This window comes from Antedon bifida, chromosome 7 (genome assembly GCF_963402885.1).
Source record: "Antedon bifida chromosome 7, ecAntBifi1.1, whole genome shotgun sequence".
In the NCBI taxonomy this organism is placed as follows: Eukaryota; Metazoa; Echinodermata; class Crinoidea; order Comatulida; family Antedonidae; genus Antedon; species Antedon bifida.
Genome location: NC_136232.1, coordinates 14644969 through 14672793, shown reverse-complemented (window position 1 = coordinate 14672793; position 27825 = coordinate 14644969). Strand labels below are relative to the sequence as shown.

The 27825-nt window shown below is 34.3% G+C and overlaps 2 protein-coding genes across 5 annotated transcripts in view; one reads left to right on the top strand and one right to left on the bottom strand.

Annotated features, from left to right (window-relative positions):
• The first annotated feature begins 85 nt into the window (after positions 1-85).
• Positions 86-8054, top strand: LOC144849211 (lys-63-specific deubiquitinase BRCC36-like). Its single transcript, XM_078706269.1, has 7 exons — positions 86-657; positions 4022-4142; positions 4615-4701; positions 5147-5300; positions 5558-5727; positions 7026-7097; positions 7519-8054. Exons 1-7 carry the CDS (start codon positions 553-555, stop codon positions 7662-7664), a joined length of 855 nt encoding a protein of 284 aa, XP_078562395.1. The 5' UTR covers positions 86-552; the 3' UTR covers positions 7665-8054.
• A 552-nt stretch (positions 8055-8606) lies between these two features.
• LOC144849189 (uncharacterized) overlaps positions 8607-27825 on the bottom strand; it is a 30859-nt gene continuing 11640 nt past the window's right edge. The window contains exons 2-18 of one of the 4 annotated variants that reach the window (XM_078706222.1): positions 26251-26423; positions 25727-25894; positions 25303-25470; positions 24873-25040; positions 24236-24292; positions 23913-23991; positions 23602-23680; positions 22979-23045; positions 20921-21072; positions 20084-20454; positions 19297-19389; positions 19034-19126; positions 18770-18862; positions 18506-18598; positions 18110-18160; positions 15870-15923; positions 8607-9304 (exon numbers count right to left, since the gene is read on the bottom strand). In XM_078706222.1, the coding sequence (XP_078562348.1) occupies positions 9255-9304; positions 15870-15923; positions 18110-18160; positions 18506-18598; positions 18770-18862; positions 19034-19126; positions 19297-19389; positions 20084-20454; positions 20921-21072; positions 22979-23045; positions 23602-23680; positions 23913-23991; positions 24236-24292; positions 24873-25040; positions 25303-25470; positions 25727-25894; positions 26251-26423 (2009 nt within the window). In that variant the 3' untranslated portion in view covers positions 8607-9254. Of the gene's footprint in view, positions 9305-15869; positions 15924-18109; positions 18161-18505; positions 18599-18769; positions 18863-19028; positions 19127-19296; positions 19390-20083; positions 20455-20920; positions 21073-22978; positions 23046-23601; positions 23681-23912; positions 23992-24235; positions 24293-24872; positions 25041-25302; positions 25471-25726; positions 25895-26250; positions 26424-27825 lie in introns of those variants that run through there. The other 3 variants (XM_078706223.1, XM_078706225.1, XM_078706226.1) reach the window with 3 other exon arrangements.

Genomic DNA, 27825 nt, shown 5'->3' with positions numbered 1-27825 from the left:
ATTGGCCAATTTTCAATTCAAACGAACAGATCGCAAGTAAATAGGGGGCGCTGCACATATACTAAATAGAGGGCGCTGCACAATTTTGTCTCACACTCAACAGGAAATTCCCGGTGACTACGTAATTTTAATAATTCTTCTTTTCGATATAGGTCTAACTAGGCCTAGAATTTGATCTTTGGCGCTATACGATTAATAAATAATAATAATCTGTTAATATAGGCCCTCCAATTATTGCGTAACAGGGTCGTCTGTTGAACTGATTAATGTTGTTAGGCCTAGGCCTAGGCTAACTCTAGTAGGCTAAAGGAAGTCTAGCCTAATGCAAGTTGATTTTCAGCAGCAGCAAGGGATACCCTCTAGTTAGCAGTGAGTGAGTACACTTGCTTCGCTCTCAAGCAAGGAGGAGGAGGAGTACATCACAGAAAACAGAGTGTGAGAGTCGAACGAAGAACTCCGCCGTGCCATCTAGCTAGCCTACTAACTAAGTCTACTGTGGCCCTACACAGTAGGGGCCTAGTCTATAAATTGAAAAAATAACAAAAGTCTACAATGGCAATATCATGTGTACATTTAAAAGCAGGTGCATATATGGTATGTCTTACTCATGCTCTGTCAACAGAACGAGAGGAAATCATGGGACTTTGCATTGGAGAAGTAAGTTTTCATACTTTTAGTTTCATACTTACCTTACTAGGCTATGTGCTGGATGATGATACTGGTCATGTTTTATTTTGGTCAGTAATGGAATATGTTTTCATGTTTTATAGGTCTATAAATAATACTGTACTGTATATCCCCAAGGACCCATAAATTTACCTATTTGTGTTACACCAAAATAATTATACTGTGACTTAAGCCCCTTTCTCACAGATGTGCCTGCAATATACCGGTACAGTGCTGGCGTCGTGCCGGTATCGTTACCGGCATATACCCATTCTCATCGGACTATCGTGCCGGAAATATAACCGGTATATACCGGCTTTCTGTGAGAAAGGAGTCGGGCATATTCGGCCAATAAAAAGTCTCTGACAAAATAATTATTGTGGCCGTCCTTTATTGGTTTTCCGCAACGAAGTTGCAGGAAAACCTCTTGTGATTGTACGAAATCATCATCATCTTCTTTTTTGTCATCTTCTTTCTTTCTGTATGATTTTTGTGTAACATTTTTTTAACTATGTTGACATTTTGACATTTATGTAACGTCGTCAAGCGAAGCTTTTCATGATGCTTACAATTGCGCAACGTGACGTACGCGCGATTTAACGATTTTCTCGTATTTAACATAGCTCGACAACCAAATAACATTTCAACTTGAAACTTTGCAAAAGTTTAATTTATATCATGCGCTAACTTTCTGTGGAAAAAAAATTGCGTGTTTTACACAAAGTTACGCGCGCACGCGCATTTAAAATTTCAAAATGCGCAAAATTAATTTATAATCAATTTTCTACGCGTTTCATGTCGTTTTAAGCATGTCAAAAATTCCCACGCGTGCGCACGTAGCATTGAAAACGTATTTTTTTCGCGTGATTTATGTTTTTCCAGCCTTTTCTAGTAATTTTACCAAATTTTAAACAATTTCGACTTAAAGATACGTCATACGAGCACGTCGAATTGGACAATTTGCGCGCGTTTTTTATGAAAAGATTAAAAAATTCGTTTAAAATATGCATTTTTTTAAACAATCGTAATTTCTAAACTAGACGGTCAACTTTTTGTGGATGACATTTTCTGGAAGTTAATGAGTTGTAGATATCGGATCATGTATTAATATGGCTAACCGGACATTGTGACGTCATCGTATGGCCACGCTAATATAAAATTTAGGATTTTTGTATCTTTCGTCATAGCTCATCACATTTAATAGAGCGCATCTCCACTTATCCGTTTTCCATTTTCACCCAAATTTTGATATTGTCTATGTCAATCAACTGTCTTTCGCATGAATTAGAAATATTTTAATTTTTTTGACGTCATCATTCCTAAAAATTTAAATTACGTGTGGCATTAATTTCATCTTTACAGTAAATTTTAATCTGTTATAGCTCGTAAGAATAAAATTTGATAATCACGATTAAAACGTTTTATGGAAGCTATTGGATTGTAGATACGAAGTCATGTGAAAATTTTGCCAATCGGATGTTGTGACGTCATCATATGGCCAGTTAAATGAAAAAAGTCGTATTTTCATCTTTTGCGTCATAATTCATTACATTTAAAAGAGCGCGCATCAATATTTCACGTATTCAAATTTCTTCTAGACGTTAATATGTTGTTGCTGAGATAATTTCCTTCCGAAATTGCTACCTTTGCATTTCATTTTAAAACCGTCAACATGTTAAAATTTGCAATAAATAGCGGGTCCCGTAATTTCACCTATTCTACACTGTGTGATATGGATACAGATTATACTGTGTATACTATATATGAATCGAAATAATAGAATTTAGCAATAACAACATATCATATTCTTCAGTTCAGGTCATAATGCCAACGTGAACACTTCCTTTTGTCCTCAACCTATCCCTTAATGTTAAAAGGTACGTCGTTACACGTTCATGTTGCACCACTTGCGCGGCGGAAAACCAAACTCGTCAAAGTGACGAGTTACATGTCTAGTTGTTATTATTTTTGTCTAGCGATATATTGCAACGAATTTTAAGTTACAGATTATTATCTTCCTTTATAGCATATTTATGCAATATATGCTATGAACAGTATATTGTGCATATATTATACAGGTACAGCAATTAATTAGCCTTCATCGGCAATCTGTAAAACACCTTGGGAGGCTGTACAATTTACAAGGCGACGAAGGGTCAGTCACCAACAAAGAGCTATGGCCTAGGCCTATTGATTATGCTACCAATTTCTTCTTGTCCCCTTATTTTAAGCAGCTCTCTTATCTCATTATCCCTCCAGTTCGACATTATTATTGTTAATATAATTGAATCGGCGCCAAAGTGATACACCGCGCAAGGTGTCAAAGCCTCGACGGGCAATTAAATATAACCCCGGAATATAACGGCGTTACGTTCTCACAGAATGCCCGTCTGGCATTGCGGGGAATATCCCTAGAATATTACTAGGTCTAAAGCAGGTCATGTCGATGCCGGCATAATAATAACAGAAAACCATACCGGCATGGTAATGGTATATTCCCGCAATATTCCTGGCACACAGCTCTGTGAGAAAGGGGCTTTAGAAATTGGAATGTTCCATTCACCGCAAATCAATACATCGAAAAAATCGGCCTGTCTTCAACATTTTGATGCTGTAGGCCTACTCGAGCTGTTCAACCGGTTTTCAGCTATTAAAAACAATTGTCGTAGAAGGAGATGGTAAATGCGAATAATTAGGGCCTACCCACACTCACAGTAATAAAGTTTATTTGTATATCTGTTTATATATCTAACAGTACCCACAGCACACTCACAGTAAGAAATTTGTGATTCAAATGGCGACAAAAATGGTAAATACTGTACATATTTTCAGTATTGCAATACTATATCTAAAGGTTTTCAGTTTATTCCCCAAGGACCCATACATTTACCTACTTGTGTTAAACCAAATAATTATACTGAGACTAGAGATTGGAATGTTTCATTAATCGCAAATCAATACATTTGTATAAACGTATATTAAATCAAAATAGTATTTTTTAAAGAAAGTCTTTGCACAACATTATGATGCTGTACTCAGTTTCAGCTATTAAAAACAATCATCGTAGAAGGAGACACTGTAGGTAAATGCGAAGCATCCTCGTATTATTGTATGCATGTATTTTTCAAGATGGACTGGTTAAAATCAGTACCGAAAGTATGAGACAACTTTATATACAATACCATTGAGTAAACATTCTAGAAGTAATGCGCGATTTACCGAATTTTGCCCTTACGTAAATTTATATATAGATACAGAATTACCATGGAAGCACCAAATGTTTGTTGTAATACCATGGTTATACAATTCTTAAATTCTTTATTAGAGTATTGATTCAAATGAAATTTGTTTATAGGTTGATGTAAATCGTGTTGTGCATATTGTATCTGTTATAATGCTGAGAAGATCTGATAAACGTAAAGACAGAGTAGAGATTTCACCAGAGCAGCTTACACATGCAGCTTCTCAAGCTGAAATATCCTTTTTACTGTTTAATGTATTTTTTGGACCACATAGTTATACAGCATTATATACACAGTTAAATACACATACCCTCTAGTCCCCCTCTAGTAGTTTTAATTATGTTAGAGTGGTACTCAAGTCAATGCATTGCAAGTATTGCTTTTTAATTTCTATTTTTCTCACGACACAGATGACACATGTCATCTAAATCATAGCCTTGAATGGAATATATTCATTTTTCTTGTAATTTTCGGGAAAATGGAACAATATAATGAAATTTTATAGAACAAATTCTGAATCCAATCTGCCAAGTACACTATAGTGCCAATTTCACAATTTAAAAGTCAATCAGTACAGCAACACAGATTACGCAAATAAAAACCTCGACCATCACAGGATCTGGTTTATTGGTGAATGTGAAAAGACCGAGCTGCTGGAGTAATGCATCAAAATACAATTTTCTTCATTAACATGAATTTGCTTACAGATTAGCACTTCAGACTGGGAAGCCATTGCGAGTTCTAGGGTGGTATCATTCGCACCCTCATATTACTGTTTGGCCTTCACATGTTGGCAAGTTTTCATTCTTTTTTTTTTTCAATGGTGAACATAATAGTTAGCTAAACAGATTTTTTTTACTTCAGAGTTCCTTTGAACAGGCCCATTGATATACCAGGTATTTTTAGCATTACTGTTAATTCAGCAAAGGATAACCAAACAATGAATATTGTTTTACTAGAAACATCAAACGTTTTTCAAAATGGTGTCTGATTACACAACTTTTTAATTTAAATTATGTGCTCTGTTAGATTAGATGTAAAATGTATTAGTCTGTTACAGTATACCAAAAAATAGACACCCATCATCGGATCTAGAAAACTAAGACCTAAGATAACTTAGTTTTCTAGATCTAGAAAACTAAGATATCTTAGGTCTTAGTTTTCTAGACACCCCAGAAAATCTGCCTACTGTAATTTTCTTTTTACATTTTTATGTTTTGTTGTCACAAATCTAACAGATGTTCGAACTCAAGCTATGTATCAAATGATGGATGAGGGATTTGTTGGATTAATTTTCTCTTGTTTTCATGATGACAAAACCAATAATTTGGGACATGTTACAGTCACCTGTTTCCAATCTACCAATCAAAGCCCTGAGGGTGAACCCCCAATGTAAGCCTTTTCTCTTCCTTATTTTTTTTTATAATTTACTTGGGCCTGATTGTCTGTTACCCCTAAAAGTGTAGGCCTACCTTCTGATCTATCAAACTACTGTAAGGCCAGACATAGACCTTAGGCTTATTGTATTGTTTGTAGAGAAAATTTAACACTGACACTTCAGCTGTAAAGCTGCTTTATTGATGAAATAGCAGTGTTTAAGGGCTGTGCTAAAACACATCATTGACAGACAGCTTTTGTATAAATTACAGGTATGAAAGACTTGAAATACCATTTCATATAGTACGAAATGAGAGTATTAATGAGCCATGTCTTAATGCTTTGATCCAACTACCAAGAATATTACATGATGAGGAAGAGGATGCATATAATCAGGCCCAGCTAGTAAAAAGCAACCATTTGGATGTACACAATAGAGCAGGTATGCAATATAAGGACTGTATAAAGCTATATTTGTAGTTATTCAAATATTCAGCATGGTGTATATATAGACATTAGGGAGGTTTCGCAACGCTATGAATATGATAGCGTCACACATTTGTTAAACTTTTGAGCTGATCCCCATTTCATATTCGTAAAGCGTATTCATGTTTGCTAATAGGGAGGTTTCGCAACCTTACGAATACGATAACGAAAACGGATACGTCATACATTTGTGAAACTTTTGAGCTGATCCCCATTTCATATTCGTAAAGCGTATTCGTGTTGACGAATATCACCAGTCATATTCGTAACTACAAAACGAGTATAGTTTTTGATCTATTTCGCACATTTTGCATTTGAATCAGGAATGATTCATGATTATAATATAATTATAGATTTATTGAAAGTAATTTAATAAAGTAATTTACTAAAATGCCAAGTCAATTTTGATAAATAGCAGTTTTTAAAGTCATCACTCGCTTTGATGTTACGCTAGGCCTAGGCAGCCAAGCACCAAGCAACACGTACCTGCGCTTCGCTCAAATTTACCGCAGTCATATTTTGGACGCGCCTCAATATTTCGTTGCCATGCGAAACAGATTTTTTTATGGCTTACGAAAACGAATATGTGTGCGTGACGTATCCGTTTTCGTTATCGTATTCGTAAGATTGCGAAACCTCTCTATTATCACCAGTCATAAGTACAAAACGTATAGTTTTTGGTCTATTTTGCATTGAATCAAGAATGATTATGATTATAATATAAACATAGATAATTTATTATAAGATCTACTAAAAATGCAATTTTGATAAATAGCAGTGTTGAAAGTCTGCACTCGCTCTGATGTTACAGTACGCTAGGCCTGCCTGTACCTGCACAATTTACCGCAGTCCTATTTTGAATGGCGCCCTCAATATTAGGTTTCCATGCGAAACTATGTGTTACTGGCTTATGAAAACGAACACGTTTTTGTGATGTATCTGTTTTCGTTATCGTATCCGCAAGGTTACAAAACCTCTTTTATATGAACTGTCTTGCGTACACTGTATACCAACATAATGGGTATAGTCATTACATAAAGGGTGTAATTCTAAATGTTTGTTTGAAAACCAGCCAATTTACAGATCTAAAACCTTTAAAACAATTTTTTTTAATTTGAGTTCCTCTTTTTATCTCTTTGTGAGGTGAATTGGATAAAACAAAAAAAAGAAAAGCTTCAAGTTTCTGAAATCTCAAAATTGACATTTAAATACCAGTCTTTATAATGCATATCTAATTTCTGTGTTATGTTGAAGAAATGGATCAATTAAACGAGGGGAACATGGTTTGTGACAATCGGATTCTAAATGATGTACACAATAGTGCAGGTAATGTAAAATCAGATGTTAGCAGTTGATTTTAATACAAATGTCAGTAGATTTTGTAGACTGTTCTCAAGATCTACAAAATACTCTATGAAAATAGTGCTGTAAAAAGCTAATCCGGGCTTTGTTGTCTACGGACAAGATATTTCTAAAATTGTAATATTTAATTCCCTTTATTTCAATGGACAGTTTTTTTACTGTTTGTGACCATCCAACAAAAATAAAGGAAATTTCTCTGTCACTATGTTTCAAGAAACAGTAATTCAGGCTTTAATCAGGATTAATGGTCTCCCATTAATTCATTGATAACCAATCTTTATTCTAAATTCCTCAGACCATTTGTGTGACTTACTATAAAAATGTGGTTAAAAATAGGTTATTCATAAAATAATTTTTTTTTTGTATTTCTTTTACAAATATGTAGTATTTACCAAATCTGTATGTCACCAGCTTGAAGTTTTAACTGGACCTCTTATGCAGTGTCTTCAAAGTCGTTTGGAAAAAAACAAACATATATTGGAATCATTGAATAAAGAAAAGGAAAGCATTCTTCAGCAACTTTCAAGCTAAAAATAACATTCAAAATTCTTTAGAATAATATGGTTCATTCAAGGCTGTCATTAAATCTTCTTATATTATTTGAATGTTATTTTTACAGCACTTTTACCTTATAATAAAAAAAAATAGGATAATTCCAAAAAAGACATTAGGAATTCAACATTTAAATCTACTGTATCATTTTCAAGAATCTGATTGACAAAGACAAATTGTTGGAAAAGAACGCAATGTTAAAGATATTAAAATGGATATGAAAGAGTTCCTAACAATATTATTTTATTGGCTTAACGTGTATACATTATGGTTAGGAAAGTTGGTTTGATTGGTAATCATGTTAGCAAAGTTGCAATAGGCCTATATAATATGTAATTCTGGTTGGGGAGTAAACAAAGAAGTAATGAAGTTTTGAGTGTGGTTATTTGGGAAACCAAGGAGAAAAACAAGTTAGACCGTATGCTATTGCCTCTTTTTATATATAATACTTTTTTATTTATTTATTTTTTGGAAATAAAATAAATAAATAAAAAAGTGTTATATATAAAAAGAGGGCAACAACATTATTTTTTAATAGATTTTTGAACTAATAATTTCATAAAAATTGTTTGAAAATGTTCCTTTTTAAAAGAATGAAATTATTTGTTCCATTGCATGAATATAAACACATGCATTATTTGTTTTGTAACATACCTACTTTTAACAAGAGCCTAAACCATTCGAAATGACAGAGCTTGGACGCGAAGTAGAACTATTATACGGCACACCCTAAATGTTGATCGAACATGGTCAGTCACTGTGTAATAAATGACATGAACGTCCAAAACGAAATCACATATAACAACATTGCACTATCGATGATTGCAGTACAACATTTATTATATCATTAAACCAACAATCTTGTTATCAAATAACCAAATGTTGTTATAAACAAAATAAAAGACCGAAAAAACATTTGGCCTACATTAATATTTAACAAATGTGTCTTTATTCATTAAGGTCATAAAATGCATACATTATGAATTAAATTAAATAATCAATACAATATAAACAATTGTGAAATTGAACAGACATAGATCACAAGACCAAGACAAGTTGGGTCCTCTAAATATACTGAACCATTGCACTCACAAATCTAAAAATAACATTTCAAAAAGTCTGCAAAAACACTAAGTAAGTTAAGTTTAAATCATTACGAATTAAGCATTTATAAAAAAAAATCTGTGTATAAACTAATAGTAGAATTTAATCATTCATAAAACATCTTCTTTATAAAATATTAATAATTGTGTTCCACAAAATGTTCTAGTGAAATCTTTAGTAGTTTATATTAAGATATCTATCCCAACTACCCGCATTTTAAAGGATATTATTCGCAAAAGCCTTGAGTATCAAAGTTTTATTTTTAAATTAATTCCATTTAGACCTGTTTAGTTTACACCGAAAAGGCAATGTTATGAAATTGTTACTGTAACAGAAGTGTATCATTTATTATAATATTATTAATCAAGATCAGTATACAACAAGAAAAAAAACTGACACATCATTATCGTCATCGTCATCAAACCGTACTTTTTTGTAGATTCTTGTTACACATATTTAATAGAATTAAGAGGATTCATCATTGCCTTCCAATACTTCATATCCGTAACACCAACCTACAAAATAAATTGTAAAATACATCGGAAAGATTATTATTATGTCCCGAATCTATTAAAGTTACGAGAATATTTGTTATTTGCATATGGAATATAAACAGTGATATGACTGTCGCAGAGATTTGGAGTTATAAAGGCCATATTACACAGGCGGAAAATGCGTAGCTTGTCCCACGTACAGTAAAATCTGTATCTATCCTCAGCGAAAACCGCCCGTCTGCTTCTCGCTTTGTGTAAATTGTCATAATATAAGGAATTCTATATTTTTATTACCGTTACCGCTTGTGTAAATTGGCATTGAGGCTGAGGCATGAAGTCTATAATTATGATAATGGTCAGGTGGCTTAACAACAAATTTTGAGGAAATCATTACACGGTGGACAAAAGCACCAAATTTGGCATGGAGCTTCGTTGGGACCTACCAATTGATTTTTGCCTAGGAGCCATTCTGGTCGTAATTTATTTTTCAAGATGGCGGCCAAAATCCAATAAATTGGAAAATCACATTTTCATTTGTTGCAAAAGTCACATAATAGGCAAATGAACTATCAAAACATAAGTATTCATGGTCATTGAAACATATATTTAGTTGCATGACATAGGGTCATTCGTTGTTAAGATGGTGGCCAAAATCCAACATGGCTGCCAGTATAGCCTAAACTGGAATATCATTCTGGTTGCAGAAATTGCATATAGGTATTAAATGAAGTAGAAAAACATGGAGTAATCATAGTCATTGAAACATATTTTAGACATGGTACATAATATAGGTCACTCGTTGCAAAGATGGTGGGAAAAATCCAAATCCAACAGTATCTGTGGACGGCAGAAGTAATATGTAAATGAAGTAGCTGTAAATAAATAGTAGAGGTGGTATGTAAATTACAAGTTGCTGTAAAAAAAATCTAAAAAAAAAGTTATAACCAGTTCAGTTTCTGAAACCACATAAAATGTGGTTGTTTTGGGAAAATAAAGATTGAGGTCGCTGTTAAAAAAAGTACACTTTTTTACCTGGAACTAATTAAGTTTTTGTCAGAATTTCTTTTTAAATGGTCTTATTTGATAGATAATTACATTTTCTCTATATTAAAGAAAACAAATTTTACATTAAATATCCATAGTTCAGATAAATTTACGTTAAGTGCCTAAAATCAGCAAATATAACACATTTAATACATAACAAATATATTATTGGGTGTTAACAAATTACAAATTTAGTTATCATAAATGGGATTCTTTTACATTTTCATAGATACTGTTTTATTATAAAACATATAAATATATATTTTTTTAACAATTTCTCATAAAAAAACTTTTACGACCACTAGTTTTCGAGATGTAGAAATATGTATTACCATTTCAGGTCAAAGGTCAATAACAAGAATCTGGGTCATTTTCTTGGAAAAGTTGGTATTAGACTGAATAGAAACATCCATCTTCTGATTAATTTGAGACCTATTTAAAGTTTGTCCAACTGTTAGTTACCAAGTTATATGACATGTAGGTCAAAGGTTAAAAATACCAAAAATCATACTTCCGGCCATTTTTTGACAAATGTTTCCATTAGGACGAATATTAATATACATCTTTCAAAGAATTTGACACTAAAATTATTTAATTTAATGTAAGCGTTGCAGAGATATGGTTATTTTGTTTTCAATTGGATTAAATATTCAAATTGAGGTCAAAGGTCAAAGAAAAATGCAATGTTAATGCTTGCACTTTCTTTCTGATTTGCAGAATAAAATACATTAGGATTAGACTGTTTGTGACTTTGTATACGATTATATGTATTTCAATTTCAATGGCTACCATTTTTATTTTTGGGCGCCATCACTCACTTTATATAATATTTCCTGAATCGGTTTTACTGACCTCAGAAATTCTTGATTCAGTACATTATTTGTCTATTTGTAACTTTTACAGCCAGAGATATATGATATACCAATTTACTGGCAGCCATTTTGGATTTTGGCCGCCATCTTGGAAAATCGGAAGCTGATCGGGTGGCTCTCCTAGGCAAAAATCAATTAGTACGTCTAAAAGAAGCCTCATGCCAAATTTGGTGCTTTTGTCCGCCGTGTAACGATTAAGTCGCTAAGCCACATGACTATATAAAAATGTATGGCTTACATAGAAGTTAAAGTAATTGTCTTTACTAAATTCAATAAGCATAATCACAGAAAATGTAGATAGATTTTCATAATAATGTCAGTGCACATGAGAACACACATGATTTTCAATTGAAAGTGAATAGTAGACATTGGAAAATGGGGTGAAACAAACCTATTCTGTTCATCTTTCCAAGGCCATAGAAGAACCAGGAGAAGAACTGAGAATAACATAAAATACAATCATTTTTTTAAATAAAGTACTGTTTTTTTTATATATGAAAAACAAAGTTCATCAATTGCCAGCATTTTAACAGCAGAAACAAACAATTATTGAAACACTTACACACGATTTAAATTTTTCTTTGTGGCTATTATTTTTCTTTTAAATTAAAATGACTTGTAGTATATACATTAAATAGGCCTTTAACAATTACTAGGTTTGCGTAAAAATAAGGTAGGTAGGTAGGTATTTTTTAATGTATTTGTTAATTAGCATAGAGATATTTAAATAAAGGAAAACAATACTTGTATATGGCACTTTTTTCATCCCTTAAGACATCAGTATCAATATATTTTTTCCCTTCTTCAATTACTGTACATAGATAATCGGCCAGGGTACAGTTACACCAATATTAACTTTTTAGGCTTTCTGGTAGAGCAAATTTTAATAATTTTCAGCATAAAAAGAAAATCACAACCGTTACGGTCTTTACTAAACACCACCAGATACCTGCCAGGAGCCAGAGCAACAAATCCTACCACCAGAGATCAGCTACCTGCTTGGAATTGATTATTAATGGTATATTACAAATTTCAAAGCCTAATTCTGTCAGTTGAATTTCTCGCAGTCGCAGTCCCAGAATCGAATGCGTTTTATCATCATAATAGTAACGAAACGAACGCGTTCATCCGTGTCTCTTGTGTATTGTATTCACTGGTCAACTGTAAGGCACTATCGATGTATTTTTGTTACTAGCAAGTTTGGTGGTATTATTCATGATTTATCTAAAAAAAATACACTAATCGATTGCGCGATTTCTTTCATTTGTCATGTTTTATCATGTTTCGTATGGCAAAAACGGTAACGATAACATAACAAGTAACATACAGGTACATAATGAAAGTAAACATGCAAGTTCATAAATGGTGCTTGTTGGTTTCAGGATATTCATTTTGTAAATCAGGTCAGGTACTTTTAATGCCAACAATTAGGTGCTAATTTAATATATTGTTTAACTTAATACTCTAGCAAAAATTGTTCTTCCAATCAAACGGCAACCATTTGATTTCTGCGGCAAATAGCGTAATTTAACAAATTTGCTGTTAATTTTCCGTAAAATTCTAAGAAATCGGGATTTTCTTTAATGATTCTTTCCCTTTATTTAGTAACATCGACATTTATTGGAAATCATGTTCGTCTTCGCATCCAATTAAACCTTGTTTTGCAAAAATAGCCTTCATTCATTAATTTTTGTTTGCTTCATTTTCTTTTGTACCAATTTTTTAAAGATGTCTTCGTACATTTTTCTCCAGATGGCGGCGTATACAGAAAATTTGAGATGACTAGAGGGTGAGCTCGCTTCCCCTCGTTTATTCAAATAAATACCATCCTAATTGGCATAATTAATACATTATTTAGTTCTTCTTTAGAAACTAACTTCCGCGACACAGTGGGTCGTTTCGGCATAAGAAGGAAGACGACTTGCAACATGGTCAGAAGGATCCAGGGTCCTAACGGGGACACAGATGGCCGACAGGTTATTCGTGCCACTCACTTGATTTTAAATAAAAGGTCTTATCAGTTCTCCCGATGTAATTTTATATACTATTTCCCAATATACTCTCCGATGCTTTATGAATATATTTAATTTGATCTTTATTAATTTGCAGTATAATTTTTATTTGTCTAACTACTGCGCGGTCCGAAAATAAACAAAAAACTAAAATGGCTATCGCCACCAACGGCCAACATAGTTGAAACCAGGAAGATGCAAGATGATGACTCAACGTGAACCCGTACATTACTTCTACCGCGTGCGATTGAAAATCTACCGATGAAATCAGAAATTTTGTTTTAAAACCCTTTATAACATCTTCCTAAGATAGAAATATGGAACAATATCGTAATAGTGAGAACTAATGTTATCAAATCTACGTTTCGCGGTACATCTGAGATAGATGAGGTAGATATCCAAGGCGGAGATTTGTCTCGAAGTTTTTCCATTGTGCTCGCCTATGTCAGAATTAAGCACAATTTACCATCACTAAAGGATGAGCTCGCTTCGCTCGCTCCACCTTCTCTATGTTCTCGGAATGATAATGACTCGAGTAAAAGGATTTAGAAGGACGTTCTGACTTGGACGTTTTCGGTCGGTTACCATTATTGAAATGCTTGATATTCGTAAAACTAACTCTCTATTGTCCACCCAGTCTGTTAAAGTCAAGTGCAACGTGTACTCAAACACTACGATCAACATCAGACGCAACCAATCTCTATTGTCCACCCAGTCTGTTAAAGTCGAGTGCAACGTGTACTCGAACACAACGATCAACACCAGTCGCAACCAATCTCTATTGTCCACCCAGTCTGTTAAAGTCGAGTTCAACGTGTACTCGAACACTACGATCAACATCAGTCGCAACCAATCTCTATTGTCCACCCAGTCTGTTAAAGTCGAGTTCAACGTGTACTCGAACACTACGATACACATCAGACGCAACCAATCTCTGTTGTCCAACTAGTCTGTTAAAGTCGAATGCAACGTGTACTCGAACACTACGATCAACATCAGACGCAACCAATCTCTGTTGTCCACCCAGTATGTTACAGTCGAGTGCAACGTGTACTCAAACACTACGATCAACATCAGACGCAACCAATCTCTATTGTCCACCCAGTCTGTTAAAGTCGAGTGCAACGTGTACTCGAACACTACGATCAACACCAGACCCAACCAATCTCTATTGTCCACCCGGTCTGTTAAAGTCGAGTGCAACGTGTACTCGAACACTACGATCAACATCAGACGCAACCAATCTCTGTTGTCCAACTAGTCTGTTAAAGTCGAATGCAACGTGTACTCGAACACTACGATCAACATCAGACGCAACCAATCTCTGTTGTCCACCCAGTCTGTTAAAGTCGAGTGTAACGTGTACTCAAACACTACGATCAACATCAGACCCAACCAATCTCTATTGTCCACCCAGTCTGTTAAAGTCGAGTGCAACGTGTACTCGAACACTACGATCAACACCAGACCCAACCAATCTCTATTGTCCACCCGGTCTGTTAAAGTCGAGTGCAACGTGTACTCGAACACTACGATCAACATCAGACGCAACAAATCTCTATTGTCCACCCAGTCTGTTAAAGTCAAGTGCAACGTGTACTCAAACACTACGATCAACATCAGACCCAACCAATCTTTGTTGTCCACCCAGTCTGTTAAAGTCGAGTAACGTGTACTCGAACACTACGATCAACATCAGACCCAACCAATCTCTGTTGTCCACCCAGTCTGTTAAAGTCGAGTGTAATGTGTACTCGAACACTACGATCAACATCAGACCCAACCAATCTCTATTGTCCACCCAGTCTGTTAAAGCCCAATGCAACGTGTACTCGAACACTACGATCAACATCAGACGCAACCAATCTCTATCCACCCAGTCTGTTAAAGCCGAATGCAACGTGTACTCAAACACAACGATCAACATCAGACGCAACAAATATCTATTGTCCACCCAGTATGTTAAAGTCGAGACGTGTACTCGAATACTACGATCAACATCAGACGCAACCAATCTTTGTTGTCCGCCCAGTCTGTTAAAGTCGAATGCAACGTGTACTCGAACACTACGATCAACATCAGTCGCAACCAATCTCTATTGTCAACCCAGTCTGTTAAAGTCGAGTGTAACGTGTACTCGAACACTACGATCAACATCAGACGCAACAAATCTCTATTGTCAACCCAGTCTGTTAAAGTCAAATGCAAGTCCCTAATGCCGTCTGGAACAACATACTGAATGTCCTCAGGTTTCCCCTGTCTACTTTAACCCGATTGGGTTTTTTTACAAAATGGCTGCCACCTTAACAATATTTACCATATGTTGACAACTAGTAGATGTAAGTAAACAATACGGTCAAAACAAGCATTTCTAGTCATTCTTACTGAAACTTTACCATTATTAGAGTGAATATAAATAGACGTCTTTTGAGTATTTTGACACCAATTTTGCTATGTAGGCGGTCAAAACAGGCATTTCCGGTCATTTTTCCATTAGAGTGAATATAAATATTGGTCTTTTGAGTAATATGACACCAAAGTTACCTACACCCACTGGTTGTCAACATATGGAAAAGTGTTCAGATGGCAGTCACTTTGAAGCAGACCGGGTATTGAATAGTTTGAATACGTTTTCACAAAAAGGTCGATGATACCTACCGAATAGACCAGAACACAAACACAACGGACATAACCAATTGCTATTTAATTTTCCTGAAAGCAATAATACAGTAATATTACAATGAATTAACAGTCATTAATGCTGTTAGTGCTTAAGAACGTACGTAAATAAGTCAAATTACTATTTAATTTTAAATCCAATTCTCTTTATGGCTTAATCAATTTTCTTTTGAGAATTGTGGAGGACAATAGTATATTTGGATACTAAAGTTCTTGTATGAAAACATTTGATATACTGAGAATTGATTAATTAAATCTAAAACCGTAAATAGGTAAGAATGAAAAAAGCCGCCCAGTCGAGATTCGATCTCGGAAACTTCTGCTTGATGCAAATATTCTAACCATTAGACCACTGGGGTTTTGATTGGATGGTGTAGTACGGCCGCGACAGTAGGCCTACTACATCTCAATCTTGTAGGCACGCGCAACATAGATCAAATTGATACTCCCTCTCTGATACTTAAAATAAACTAGTTGCGCAAGAACGCTTACGTCGATAACCTAAAGGAATAGTAAGCAGTACATACTTCTTAATTTAAATTCAATTAAAGGGACATTTACAAATATATTTTAATACGTCATAACTGCCTAATTGAGGTGTTTTTGCATCCACATCTAATTGGCCTACTCTAAAACCATAGGTAACATTATGTCGGAAACGAATTCATGATCTCTTAAGATGATTTTAACTAGGCGAATTTGTTGGCTATGGATATGTAATCCGATCAATCAAATCAAAATAACAATAAAAAAACATTTCTTTCAATATACAAATAGTTTGGAACAGACTGGAAAAGAAAGAAGTGTCTAAAAAAATGATAATAAATTTCTTATAGTTTTGAAAGTGGCAAAGTTCCAAAAATTAAAAACAAAAGGTAAAACCAAGAGCTTTTCGTTTTATTGTTATTTTCATTTCTGTGTCTTATTTTATATGTTCTGCTTTTGAATGTTTTATTTATTTTTTCATTTTTTTTTATTTTAACCATATTTAATGAGGGTGATCCATCCAGCATTTGCTGATCATTTGTGACCCTCAGAACAGATACAATATACAAAAAACAACAAGAACAGAAAAGTAAAAGAAAAAAAATAAAATTAATTACAAAAGACTAAAAATAACAAGAACATTTGAAAAATAGAAAATAACTGAAATGTTAAATTAAGCAAAATATAAAATATATATATATAAATAAAAATTTAGATCTACTATTTTACAATTAAAATCTGGAAAAGGATTACACAGTTTTGAGAAAAGTCATAAGTCTAGTTTTGAAAGAGGAAAAGGATAAGGAATTGCGGATAGATAGAGGAAGATCATTGTAGAAATGAGGGGCCTTGTAACTGAAAGAGAGTTTGAAAATTTCAAGAGTAGGTTTAGGAATGTGAAGATTTCCTTTTGAGATTTGACGAGTGGTCATTCTCCCATTGGCCGTAATTTTAGTGAGGAGATGGCATAAGCCTTGAGGAGCAAGAAGATTTAGGGTTTTGAAAGTAAGACAACCAAGTTGGTAGTGGAGTCTTTTCTGAAGAGGAATGGTATGGGCTAGTCTAAAGTGATCATCAGAGAGGTGTGACATAGGATTAAGTTTGAGAATAATGCGTAGGGCTCTGTTTTGGATTTTTTGTAGTTTACTAGAGAGGTTAGTATTAGAGTTAGAACCCCAGACTGAGCAGCAGTAATCAAAGCGGGAAAGAAATAAAGCATTATAGAGGAGAAGACATGTCGACTGGTTGACAAATTTAGAGGTGCGAGCAAGAAGGAAGTTAGTTGAGTTTAGTTTTTTACATAAAGCAGAAGTGTGCGATTTCCAAGTAAGAGTGTTATCAATTATAATTCCAAGGTGTTTGTAAGATGTGACAGAGCTGATAGAAGTATTTTCAATGTTGAGATTTATGCTATTAGTAGTTGTTTTTAGTTTGTGTGAGGAACCAATTAACGTTTTTGGACATTAAGTGTTTTGGCGTCCCTGACACAAGCTTTTGCTTTTTTGGTAACGCCACCTTTTTGGAAATAAATGTTGATTTTGATTGATTGAGAAACCAGGCCATACATATTAGTAATAGCTTATAGTTATACGCATGCGTAGAGAGGGATTTGAAAGAGAGAAACGCATGGATATAAACTGACGCTTACGATTCGCGCGAAAAAAATCGCCTAGTGGAATATCGGCCTTATAAGGCCACTATATATTCTATTTTTAAAAAGATAATATTCTTACCAGCAATGTTTCTGCAAATTCTAGAAAAAAACTTGACCAGACCACAATCCCCTATATACAGTACAAAATTCGAAAAAAAACACCATTTATGTTCGTTTGCAATATGTAATACAATACATTTTTATATTATACAATGAATGTTTATGAGTTTAAAGGTTGGATTTTAACCGCGAAAACATTGTAGGCCTACAACGTTTACCAAACGCTGACCGTGCAATCGAATAAATATATCTTTAGGCCTAATCGTTGAAACGAGACAAAATAACACGTGTGATGCGAAAATTAAACTCAAAAATTGAAATACATTATACTTTACTTGTTAAGGAGAATGTTTTTTGAGTCGATGTTATGATTAATATTGGAGTACTGTAGCCTATGTGGCGCATTTCACTTCACCTTTTGTATTTTCGGTCTCGTCGGCTCTTTCGTCTTGAACTCTCAGGTTTATACCTTGATCATCATCATTATCATCATGAACAGGAGTTGAATCTGATATTTCCAAAACAACAAATTGTGTAACTGATTTAGTAGTACATAAATATTGTTCAAATCATTACAGAAATATACAATACTATATCCATGGACAACTAGTATTTTCTAGTAAATGCCTATGTTTTTTACAATTAATGTATTGTAAGTATGTGGCGCAATTCACTTCACCTTTTGTATTTTCGGTCTCGTCGGCTCTTTCGTCTTGCCCTCTCGTGTTTATACCTTGATCATCATTATTATCTTCATGAACAGGAGTTGAATCTGATATTTTCAAAACAACAAATTGTGTAACTGATTTAGTAGTACATAAATATTGTTCAAATCATTACAGAAATATACAATACTATATCCATGGACAACTAGTATTTTCTAGTAAATGCCTATGTTTTTTACAATTAATGTATTGTAAGTATGTGGCGCAATTCACTTCACCTTTTGTATTTTCGGTCTCGTCGGCTCTTTCGTCTTGCCCTCTCGTGTTTATACCTTGATCATCATTATTATCATCATGAACAGGAGTTGAATCTGATATTTTTAAAACAAAAAATTGTGTAACTGATTTAGTAGTACATAAATATTGTAAAATCATTGAAGAAATATACAATACTATATTCATGGACAACTAGTATTTTCTAGTAAATGCCTATGTTTTTTACAATTAATGTATTGTAAGTATGTGGCGCAATTCACTTCACCTTTTGTATTTTCGGTCTCGTCGGCTCTTTCGTCTTGCCCTCTCGTGTTTATACCTTGATCATCATCATTATCATCATGAACAGGAGTTGAATCTGATATTTTCAAAACAACAAATTGTGTAACTGATTTAGTAGTACATGAATATTGTTAAAATCATTGAAGAAATATACAATACTATATCCATGGACGGTTCTAGGACACCTACCCCCTAGACAGTTACCCCCCGGATGTTTACCACCCGGACAACTACCCCCTTAGGACAACTACCCCCCGGACAACTACTCCCCGGACAACTACCCCCTTAGGACAACTACCCCCTTAGGACAACTACCCCCTTAGGATAACAACCCCCCGGACAACTACCCCCCGGACAACTACCCCCTTAGGACAACTACCCCCTTAGGATAACTACCCCCCGGTCAACTACCTATTATACACTGTTGCAGAGTCAGGTTGTTCCTAGGGGGTAATTGTCCGGGTGGTAGTTGTCCAGGGGGTAGTTGTCCTAAGGGGGTTGTTGTCCTAAGGGGGTAGTTGTCCGGGGGGTATTTGTCCGGGGGTAGTTGTCCTAAAGGGGTAGTTGTCCTAAGGGGGTAGTTGTCCAGGTGGTGGTTGTCCGGGGGGTAGTTTTCCGGGGGGTAAATGTCCAGGGGGTGAATATCCGGATACGCCATGGACAACTAGTATTTTCAAGTAACTGCCTATGTTTTTTACAATTAATGTATTGTAAATAGAATAAGTCAGTTAATGCATTGCATTAAATTATGCAGTACATGTTCTAATCACCTTTTACTTTTTCGCTCTCGTCATCCTTTTCGCACTCCGCATTTGTGTCTCTCTCTTGATTATTGTACTGTTTTTGGTCTTCATCCTTTTTAATGTCAGCAAATGATAGCGGCAACATAAGACAATCATCACTAAATGGATTGGACCACTCACTGGAGTCAGATTTTTCTTCGATATAAAGCCTCAGATTATCATTTTTTATAGTTTGAAGCCAGTATGTCAAAAAGCTACGTTTAACGGATGATTTCAATTCTTTCGTTTCAAATATTTCATTGTAGAAAAATAAAATCAATGGCTGCTGCATCTCTTCAAATCCCAACTCACACATAGATTTAAAAATACGTGTAATTCGAAGGTAATTATGAGAGGAACTGTAAGAATAAATAGTTTTCAGTTATATTGCATGTTCATAGACTGCCGGCCACTATTTTGGTTAATGTATTTAAATGTTATGCTATCAATGCAGTATAACACTTACCTACAATCACCATTCTCTGTTATAAGTATACGAAATATTTTCTTTTTAAACAAACTATTTCGTTATTTCGTGTGAAACCGTAAGATGGTTAGGGTTATATTTATATTTCCATTCACATTCATATTGTTTATTTTATTTTCAATTTTATTTCATTACAATTTAATGAAAAATAATTAAAGATCCTCATAATAGTAAAATTAACATTACCACTTAGCGCACATTTTCTATGATAAACTCATAATCAGCGGCGCTTTACATAGTGGTTGAAATGAAAAGTCAAAGAGCTTGTTACGAATAAGTCACATCATCATAAATAATAATATATTATTACTACATAAATACGGAGAAACAGAACTTACCGGTTAAGATGTCTAAATCTGCTTTCAAAATCTTCAGATCTACACAGTTTATAGGAACCTTTTATCAATTTAATTATAATGCCGTAAAATCCCAACATCATTTCCAAGCTATTGATAAATCTCTTGCGGGCAGCCGGATCCTTTTGAATTCTCTGTCATAAAAGAATAATTTCTTCAATAAATGTAATATAGCCTAAATACAGCACTTGGATTTTTGAATGGATTTCCTAGAAATGTCTTACAAAACCATGACAAAACCTCGTTGAAATAATTCAAAGTATTTTATTTTATTAGTATTTATATTTTACTGATATCTGTGGTATTTATTCAATTCATTATGCATTTACAAAAAAAAATTCAAAAACAAATTCCTTTTTAGAACTATGTTTTGTGGAGGTTTTGATAGAATAGTGACATTATGCTTCACGAAAATAAATTCGTGGCGGATCTACAACACCATATGTAGGCGATTCGGCAGTTCGTGTGATGACGACACAATGGTGTTGCCATGTTCGTCGTCAACGGGGAGGAGATCAAAGACATGTTAAGTTTGGGCACAATCATGACATTTTAGGCTTCATATGTTAGAGTTTAGTGTTCAATGGTCAAAAATGATGTCTTACCCCAAAAATAAGCAGTTAACAACAAAACTGTACCTTTGTTTTAATTGATATATCATGTAGCACACTACACTTTTATGTTGATTCGATGGGGTTTTCTATATTTTTTGGAGGTTTGCGGGGTTTAGCAATTTTTTTTGGAAAATATTATTGCAGCAAGTTTGAAGCAGAAAAAAATTAACCTCATGCGGCTAAATTCATTATGTGGGATTGTATCTCTTTCATTCCAGGAATATTATGAGAGTGTCCAACTCACTATACGTGTGTCGACCTCTGTTGTGGTAATGTTGATAGTGTTGAGCCGTGAAATATGCAAAAAGTCACATTTGTGCAAATAACCATATTGCCCTCAAATATGCAAAAACCACATTTGTGCAAACACGGCACCCTCAAATGTGCAAATCTGTAAAAATCCATAATTCACTTATGTGCAAACATCAAGCTGTTAAATATAAAAACGAAAAGTTGTTTGTTGTGTTTTGCCATGTTTGCACATATGTGGTTGTTTGCACATTTAAAGGCAAAATGTGTTGACAACTATAAGGGACTTCAGGTTAACAGTATGGATTACCCTCTCCAGCAAGCAGCGACCACGTGTCAGTCCTGCATCCCCAGACATCATTGTGTGGTTTTAACAGAATAACAGATTATTCAGCCTGTACTACAATTAAAAATGTAAGTGGCTATATCTTGAAAACATTGTTAGAAAAACTCGTGACTATAGGAATTAGATTATCATTTTTCATAAATGATTTTGGTTGAAATAAACGATTCGCACATTTGTAAAATTTTATTTGCACATTTAACGTCAAAACTTTTCGTTTTTACATTTGACGGCGTGATGTTTGCACATTAGTGGATTATACATTTTTACAGATTTGCACATTTGAGGGTGCCATATTTGTACAAATGTGGTTGTTTGTACATTTGTGACTTTTTGCACATTTCACGGCTCAACAGGGGCTTCTTTTCGAATGAATGTTGTAAATTTTGTTATATATTATTATATATTTTTATAAATACTGTATATATATTTTTTAATAATTGCTACTACAATACTGCCTGCCAATTTCCTGTCAAAATAACATTTTAAATTGAAATGAATGTATGATAAAACTAGATCATACATTATATCTGCATCACAAAATCTGGTATTGTCTTGTTCCTTTGATATGCAAAATAGTCTATCTTGAAAAGAAGCCCAGTGGGCTTGATTTCGAGATGGGCTTCTTTTAGAGATTACTTTTGCAGACCAAATAGAGGGGCTTTTTTTTTTCTTTTCTTTTTCTTTTTTTTCTTTTCAATTCAACATCTAAGTAACTTAATTTTTCTAGAAGATATATATTTTGGTTCAGTTATCTGAAGTCACTTTACATCTATTAGGCCTATTGTTATTTTTTAAAAAAGTGCATTCACAACAAAAGCACGTAGGCCCTACCTTTGCTTCGTGAAGCTGTAGAACTTGCGAATACCAATTTACTCCCTTTTCTCTTATTGGGAACAACCTTTGAAAAAACAGAAAAATATTGAGTATTGATTATTACGGTAATTAATTATTGTCCTTTTTGACAATATCCTCTTTCTTTTTTATTATAATATGAGGCCATAATCCAAAGTCTTGTACATCAAGTGATTTAAACACAGCGTGGGTTCAAACAACACGAAGAGGCTTGAGAGAAGGTCTCAATGTAAGCGAGTCAAAATGGTTGAGCTTTTAAGGAATGGGCGCCGTTTACCGTACCAAAGAGCCCGCATTAACGGCATGGTAGTGGAAAAAGTCTTCTCGGATAAGTCCTACGCCATGTTTACACTTGAAACAACCCATCATTCGAGACGAGTAGGGGGTTACCCCGGTGAATTGGTTCACAAAGTAGCCCCTGTAACAAGGGGTTTACCACCGATCTGGTAGGGCCAGTGATTAATTTACTATTGGTAATCCTTGGCCTAATGTGCCTAAAGACATAAATTAAAAAACAAAACTGTACACTACGGTTTACAGGAAAATTAGTGATAAATGTTGCTGATAATAATCACAATTAATGTGCTGGCAAAACATCGTACCATTGTATGTAATTATGATTGTACTCTAGTACGTCATAATTTCCTTTCCACTTCTCATGAATTACATCAATATTCTCACCTATATAAGTGAGAAATTAATATCTGTTACCGCAACATTATAATATATATTACCGTATATTATAAGGTATAAACAGTTAGAGTTAGTGAAACACATAACTTGCAATTCCGCTTGGTGGAATTCATACTAAAGAGATCGTATCAATTTGATCTTTGTTGTTGCAGAAAAAGAAGCGTATCTCGTTATGTATAAGCCTATCGTTATTACCAAACAGAAAGCACATTATACGTACCTTCTGGTTTGAATTTAATCTCATTCTGGTAGAAAAGCCAATTGTCGTTAAGGGCTTCATTATCTTCACTCCTCATATTCTTTTGAATAACAATACATTGTATTACATTTTATACTCCGTGTGTAGGGAGCAAAAAATACAGTACTATATAAATATAATTTATGTACACCGAGTACCAAACATTTTAAGAGTTGCTTAAAAAAACAAAATTTGTTTTTCCAATTCCAACACCTTGAGACACAACTAGTGGTTTTAAATTGAACACTCATGAAATACCGTACAACAAACAAAAAAAACAAAAAAATGATCTAAATACTTCTTACGGGATAGCCATCTCTAAACTGTTTACAATCTCCGTTTTGTATTTTGGTTTGAAAGTTCTGTAACATTAAAACGCACAATTAAAATACATAAAATAAACCCTATATCTCGTTTTTTTTTTATTGTCCTTTTTATAAAAACATCAGAAAAAATGTATCTGATTTAAATGTATAGGTGCACATGTTAAAAAAATATGTTTGTAAACAATGACATTCATAAAAAAATCTTTTGTAATTTACTTATTATAAAGTTTATGCAAAAAAAAAAACACCTGTACTGTATGTTTAAAAATAAAATAGATTTTATAATTTGAATGGCCGGGCCAGGAGGACATTGTTTCTTAAAATAAAATTAGGGTTTTTAAGTTTAAATTTTTGTTCAAATTAGTGCAAACCTATGTGCAGCGATTTCATAATCCGTAATTATTTTGTGTGATAAGGCATATATTGTGCCTCATTTGCACACAGTAATGTCCTCTTAATAGAGGTGTCCCTGACAAGGGCATCCCAAAGGAGGAGTTCTACTGTATGCCTTATGAAACGACCACTTAAATTGAAATTGAAATATAATGATTGGAAACGGGTCATGTTCAATTAAGGTCAAGGTGCTCGTTAAAACAATTGACTAATGATAACTTACTTTTGAAGGAGCAGGTATGACAGCTCTTGTAGGCCTATTTTCGACATTCGTTATTGTTAAGTTCGCTTCATTCTTTTCATCATTTTTACTATTTTGAGATTCATGAGCATCTTCTTTTGAATTATTTCCATCGCTTACACGATCTACACTACCAACGTTTTCTGCAAACTTTGAAATCACAATCACAATCAAAATAAGTTATTTCAATACAGTATTTTTATTTTTCAATTAAAGTATCACAATTTGCAATCTGGAAGCCATTGGAGAATGCCACGAGAGGCATGTCAACTTACAGTGCTTTCAAGAACTATCGATATTAGTTCTCTTGAAACGACCACTTAAATTGAAATTGAAATATAATGATTGGAAACAGGTCATCGACAATTAAGGTCAAGGTGCTCGTTAAAACAATTGACTAATGATAACTTACTTTTGAAGGAGCAGGTATGACAGCTCTTGTAGGCCTATTTTCGACATCCGTTATTGGTAAGTTCGCTTCATTCTTGTCATCATTTTTACTATTTTGAGATTCATGAGCATCTTCTTTTGAATTATTTCCATCGCTTACACGATCTACACTACCTACGTTTTCTGCAAACTTTGAAATCACAATCACAATCAAAATAAGTTATTTCAATACAATATTTTTATTTTTCAATTAAAGTATCACAATTTGCAATCTGGAAGCCATTGGAGAATGCCACGAGAGGCATGTCAACTTACAGTGCTTTCAAGAACTATCGATATTAGTTCTCTTGAAACGACCACTTAAATTGAAATATAATGATTGGAAACAGGTCATTGTCAATTAAGGTCAAGGTGCTCGTTAAAACAATTGACTAATGATAACTTACTTTTGAAGGAGCAGGTATGACAGCTCTTGTAGGCCTATTTTCGACATCCGTTATTGGTAAGTTCGCTTCATTCTTGTCATCATTTTTACTATTTTGAGATTCATGAGCATCTTCTTTTGAATTATTTCCATCGCTTAGACGATCTACACTACCTACGTTTTCTGCAAACTTTGAAATCACAATCACAATCAAAATAAGTTATTTCAATACAGTATTTTTATTTTTCAATTAAAGTATTACAATTTGCAATCTGGAAGCCATTGGAGAATGCCACGAGAGGCATGTCAACTTACAGTGCTTTCAAGAACTATCGATATTAGTTCTCTTGTTGAAACACTTTGTTACGTTTCCAGCTGTCTACGTCAGCTATGGAGTTTGGGTGACTGCAGTAGGCCGAGTCGGTAAGCTTTCTTTTTACGGTGCTTTTTGTTTCGGCGAGATCCATTATCCTATGTTTTCATCTTGTTTATTATCATCCTAACTACTTTTATCTGATCACCTTGAAACCATAATTAAAAGCTTACTTTTTGCGAAACCTCCTTTGGAGAACTTTCTTTTCCAAAGTTTGTTTTCTTGCTATCCGCTAAAACACTACGTTCGCTTGCGACTTGCTGTCTCGTCCTGTCTTCTTTCGATTCAACAATATTGTCTTCATCATCTTCACAACATTCGTTGCCTTGAATCTTAACAACTTTGTCTAACAGAAAAACTAATAATTCAGAATCTCTGGTCCATAGAAATAAACATAAGTACGTATAAGTGAACAGTTAAAAAAAGCAAGAATACGTGACACGCTCTCATGATATTATTCAACGGAGAGCATCTTCGACAAATGTAATATACCAAGAAATAACAATGACATATGCGTTACTAAGACGTTAAAAAAACTAATACAAACGCTTTCACTTGATAATGAATTGAATGAAATGATAACAAATGGTATGGCTAGACGGTGAAAAATGTAGGTTCAGGCCCGTAGCCAGGGGGGTTTTTATGGTTCGGGCGAACCAATCCCCCCCCCCCCCTTTACAGCGAACCCCCCCCCCCCCCCCCTTAACCGACTGCGAACCCCCATCCCCGACATACCCAATACCTCACCCTCATCTCTGAAAATCCTCCAAATACGTGCCGCACACAGTACAAAATTGTACTGTACGAGCTAAACAATATTGTTTGTTACATTATTATTTGTTTTTTTTGTTTTGATTTCTTAACATTTACTTTACTAATCTCGTTCGTGAATAACTCGATACATTCTTCGCTGTATGAGCGTACGTCGAGCGATACGTGTCGGTAAATTTCCAAGAGTTGCAAATGAATTGCCGATTTTCACCTGAAATCCCTGGAATGTAACATGATATTGACGCGTGTATTGTACTCATACAGTGAGCTGGTGCACGAACGATTCGTACAAAGGACACCGCCAGACCCTATTGGACCGCGTACCTATATTGTTTAGACCAGTGCACGGCAGTCAGTATGCGTAAAGTATACCGTAAATCCTCTAATTGTAACCCTGGGTTATTATTCTTTGATTGTTTTTTAGGGTTGGTTACTATTAGAAGGGGGATTACTATTAGAGTAGTGGGTTACTATTACTAATCTTAATTTAGGCACTTGAAAATAGCAACTCACCTCAACTATTCCGTTCAGTAAATCATAGCAAAATAATAAAACAGTACGAATAAACAAATTTGTTTGAACTCTAACTTTATTTTATAAACTCAAAAACACTCAATCCTCCCCTACTCCCGAGATCAAATTGTCACACAGCCGCAATTACGGCTCTTTCGGACATGTAATTGCTGGTAACCAACGATGAACAACGGTAAATAGCCACAACTGTACACATATAAATGTAAAAAGTAAAATTTAATAATAATCTTTGACAACCAATTCTTTCTTTTATAATTCAAACCCCCCAAAAAAAAAACCCACAAAAAAAACCCAACCAATTCTCAAACAATGATACAGTCTTCCTATTCCCCACACACTTTATGCAATTCCCCAAATTTCCCAATCCTTTCAAACAAAATATCAACAATCTTCTTATTTTTAAATAAATCCCCGAAACCCCCCTTTCAAATACAATAATATCA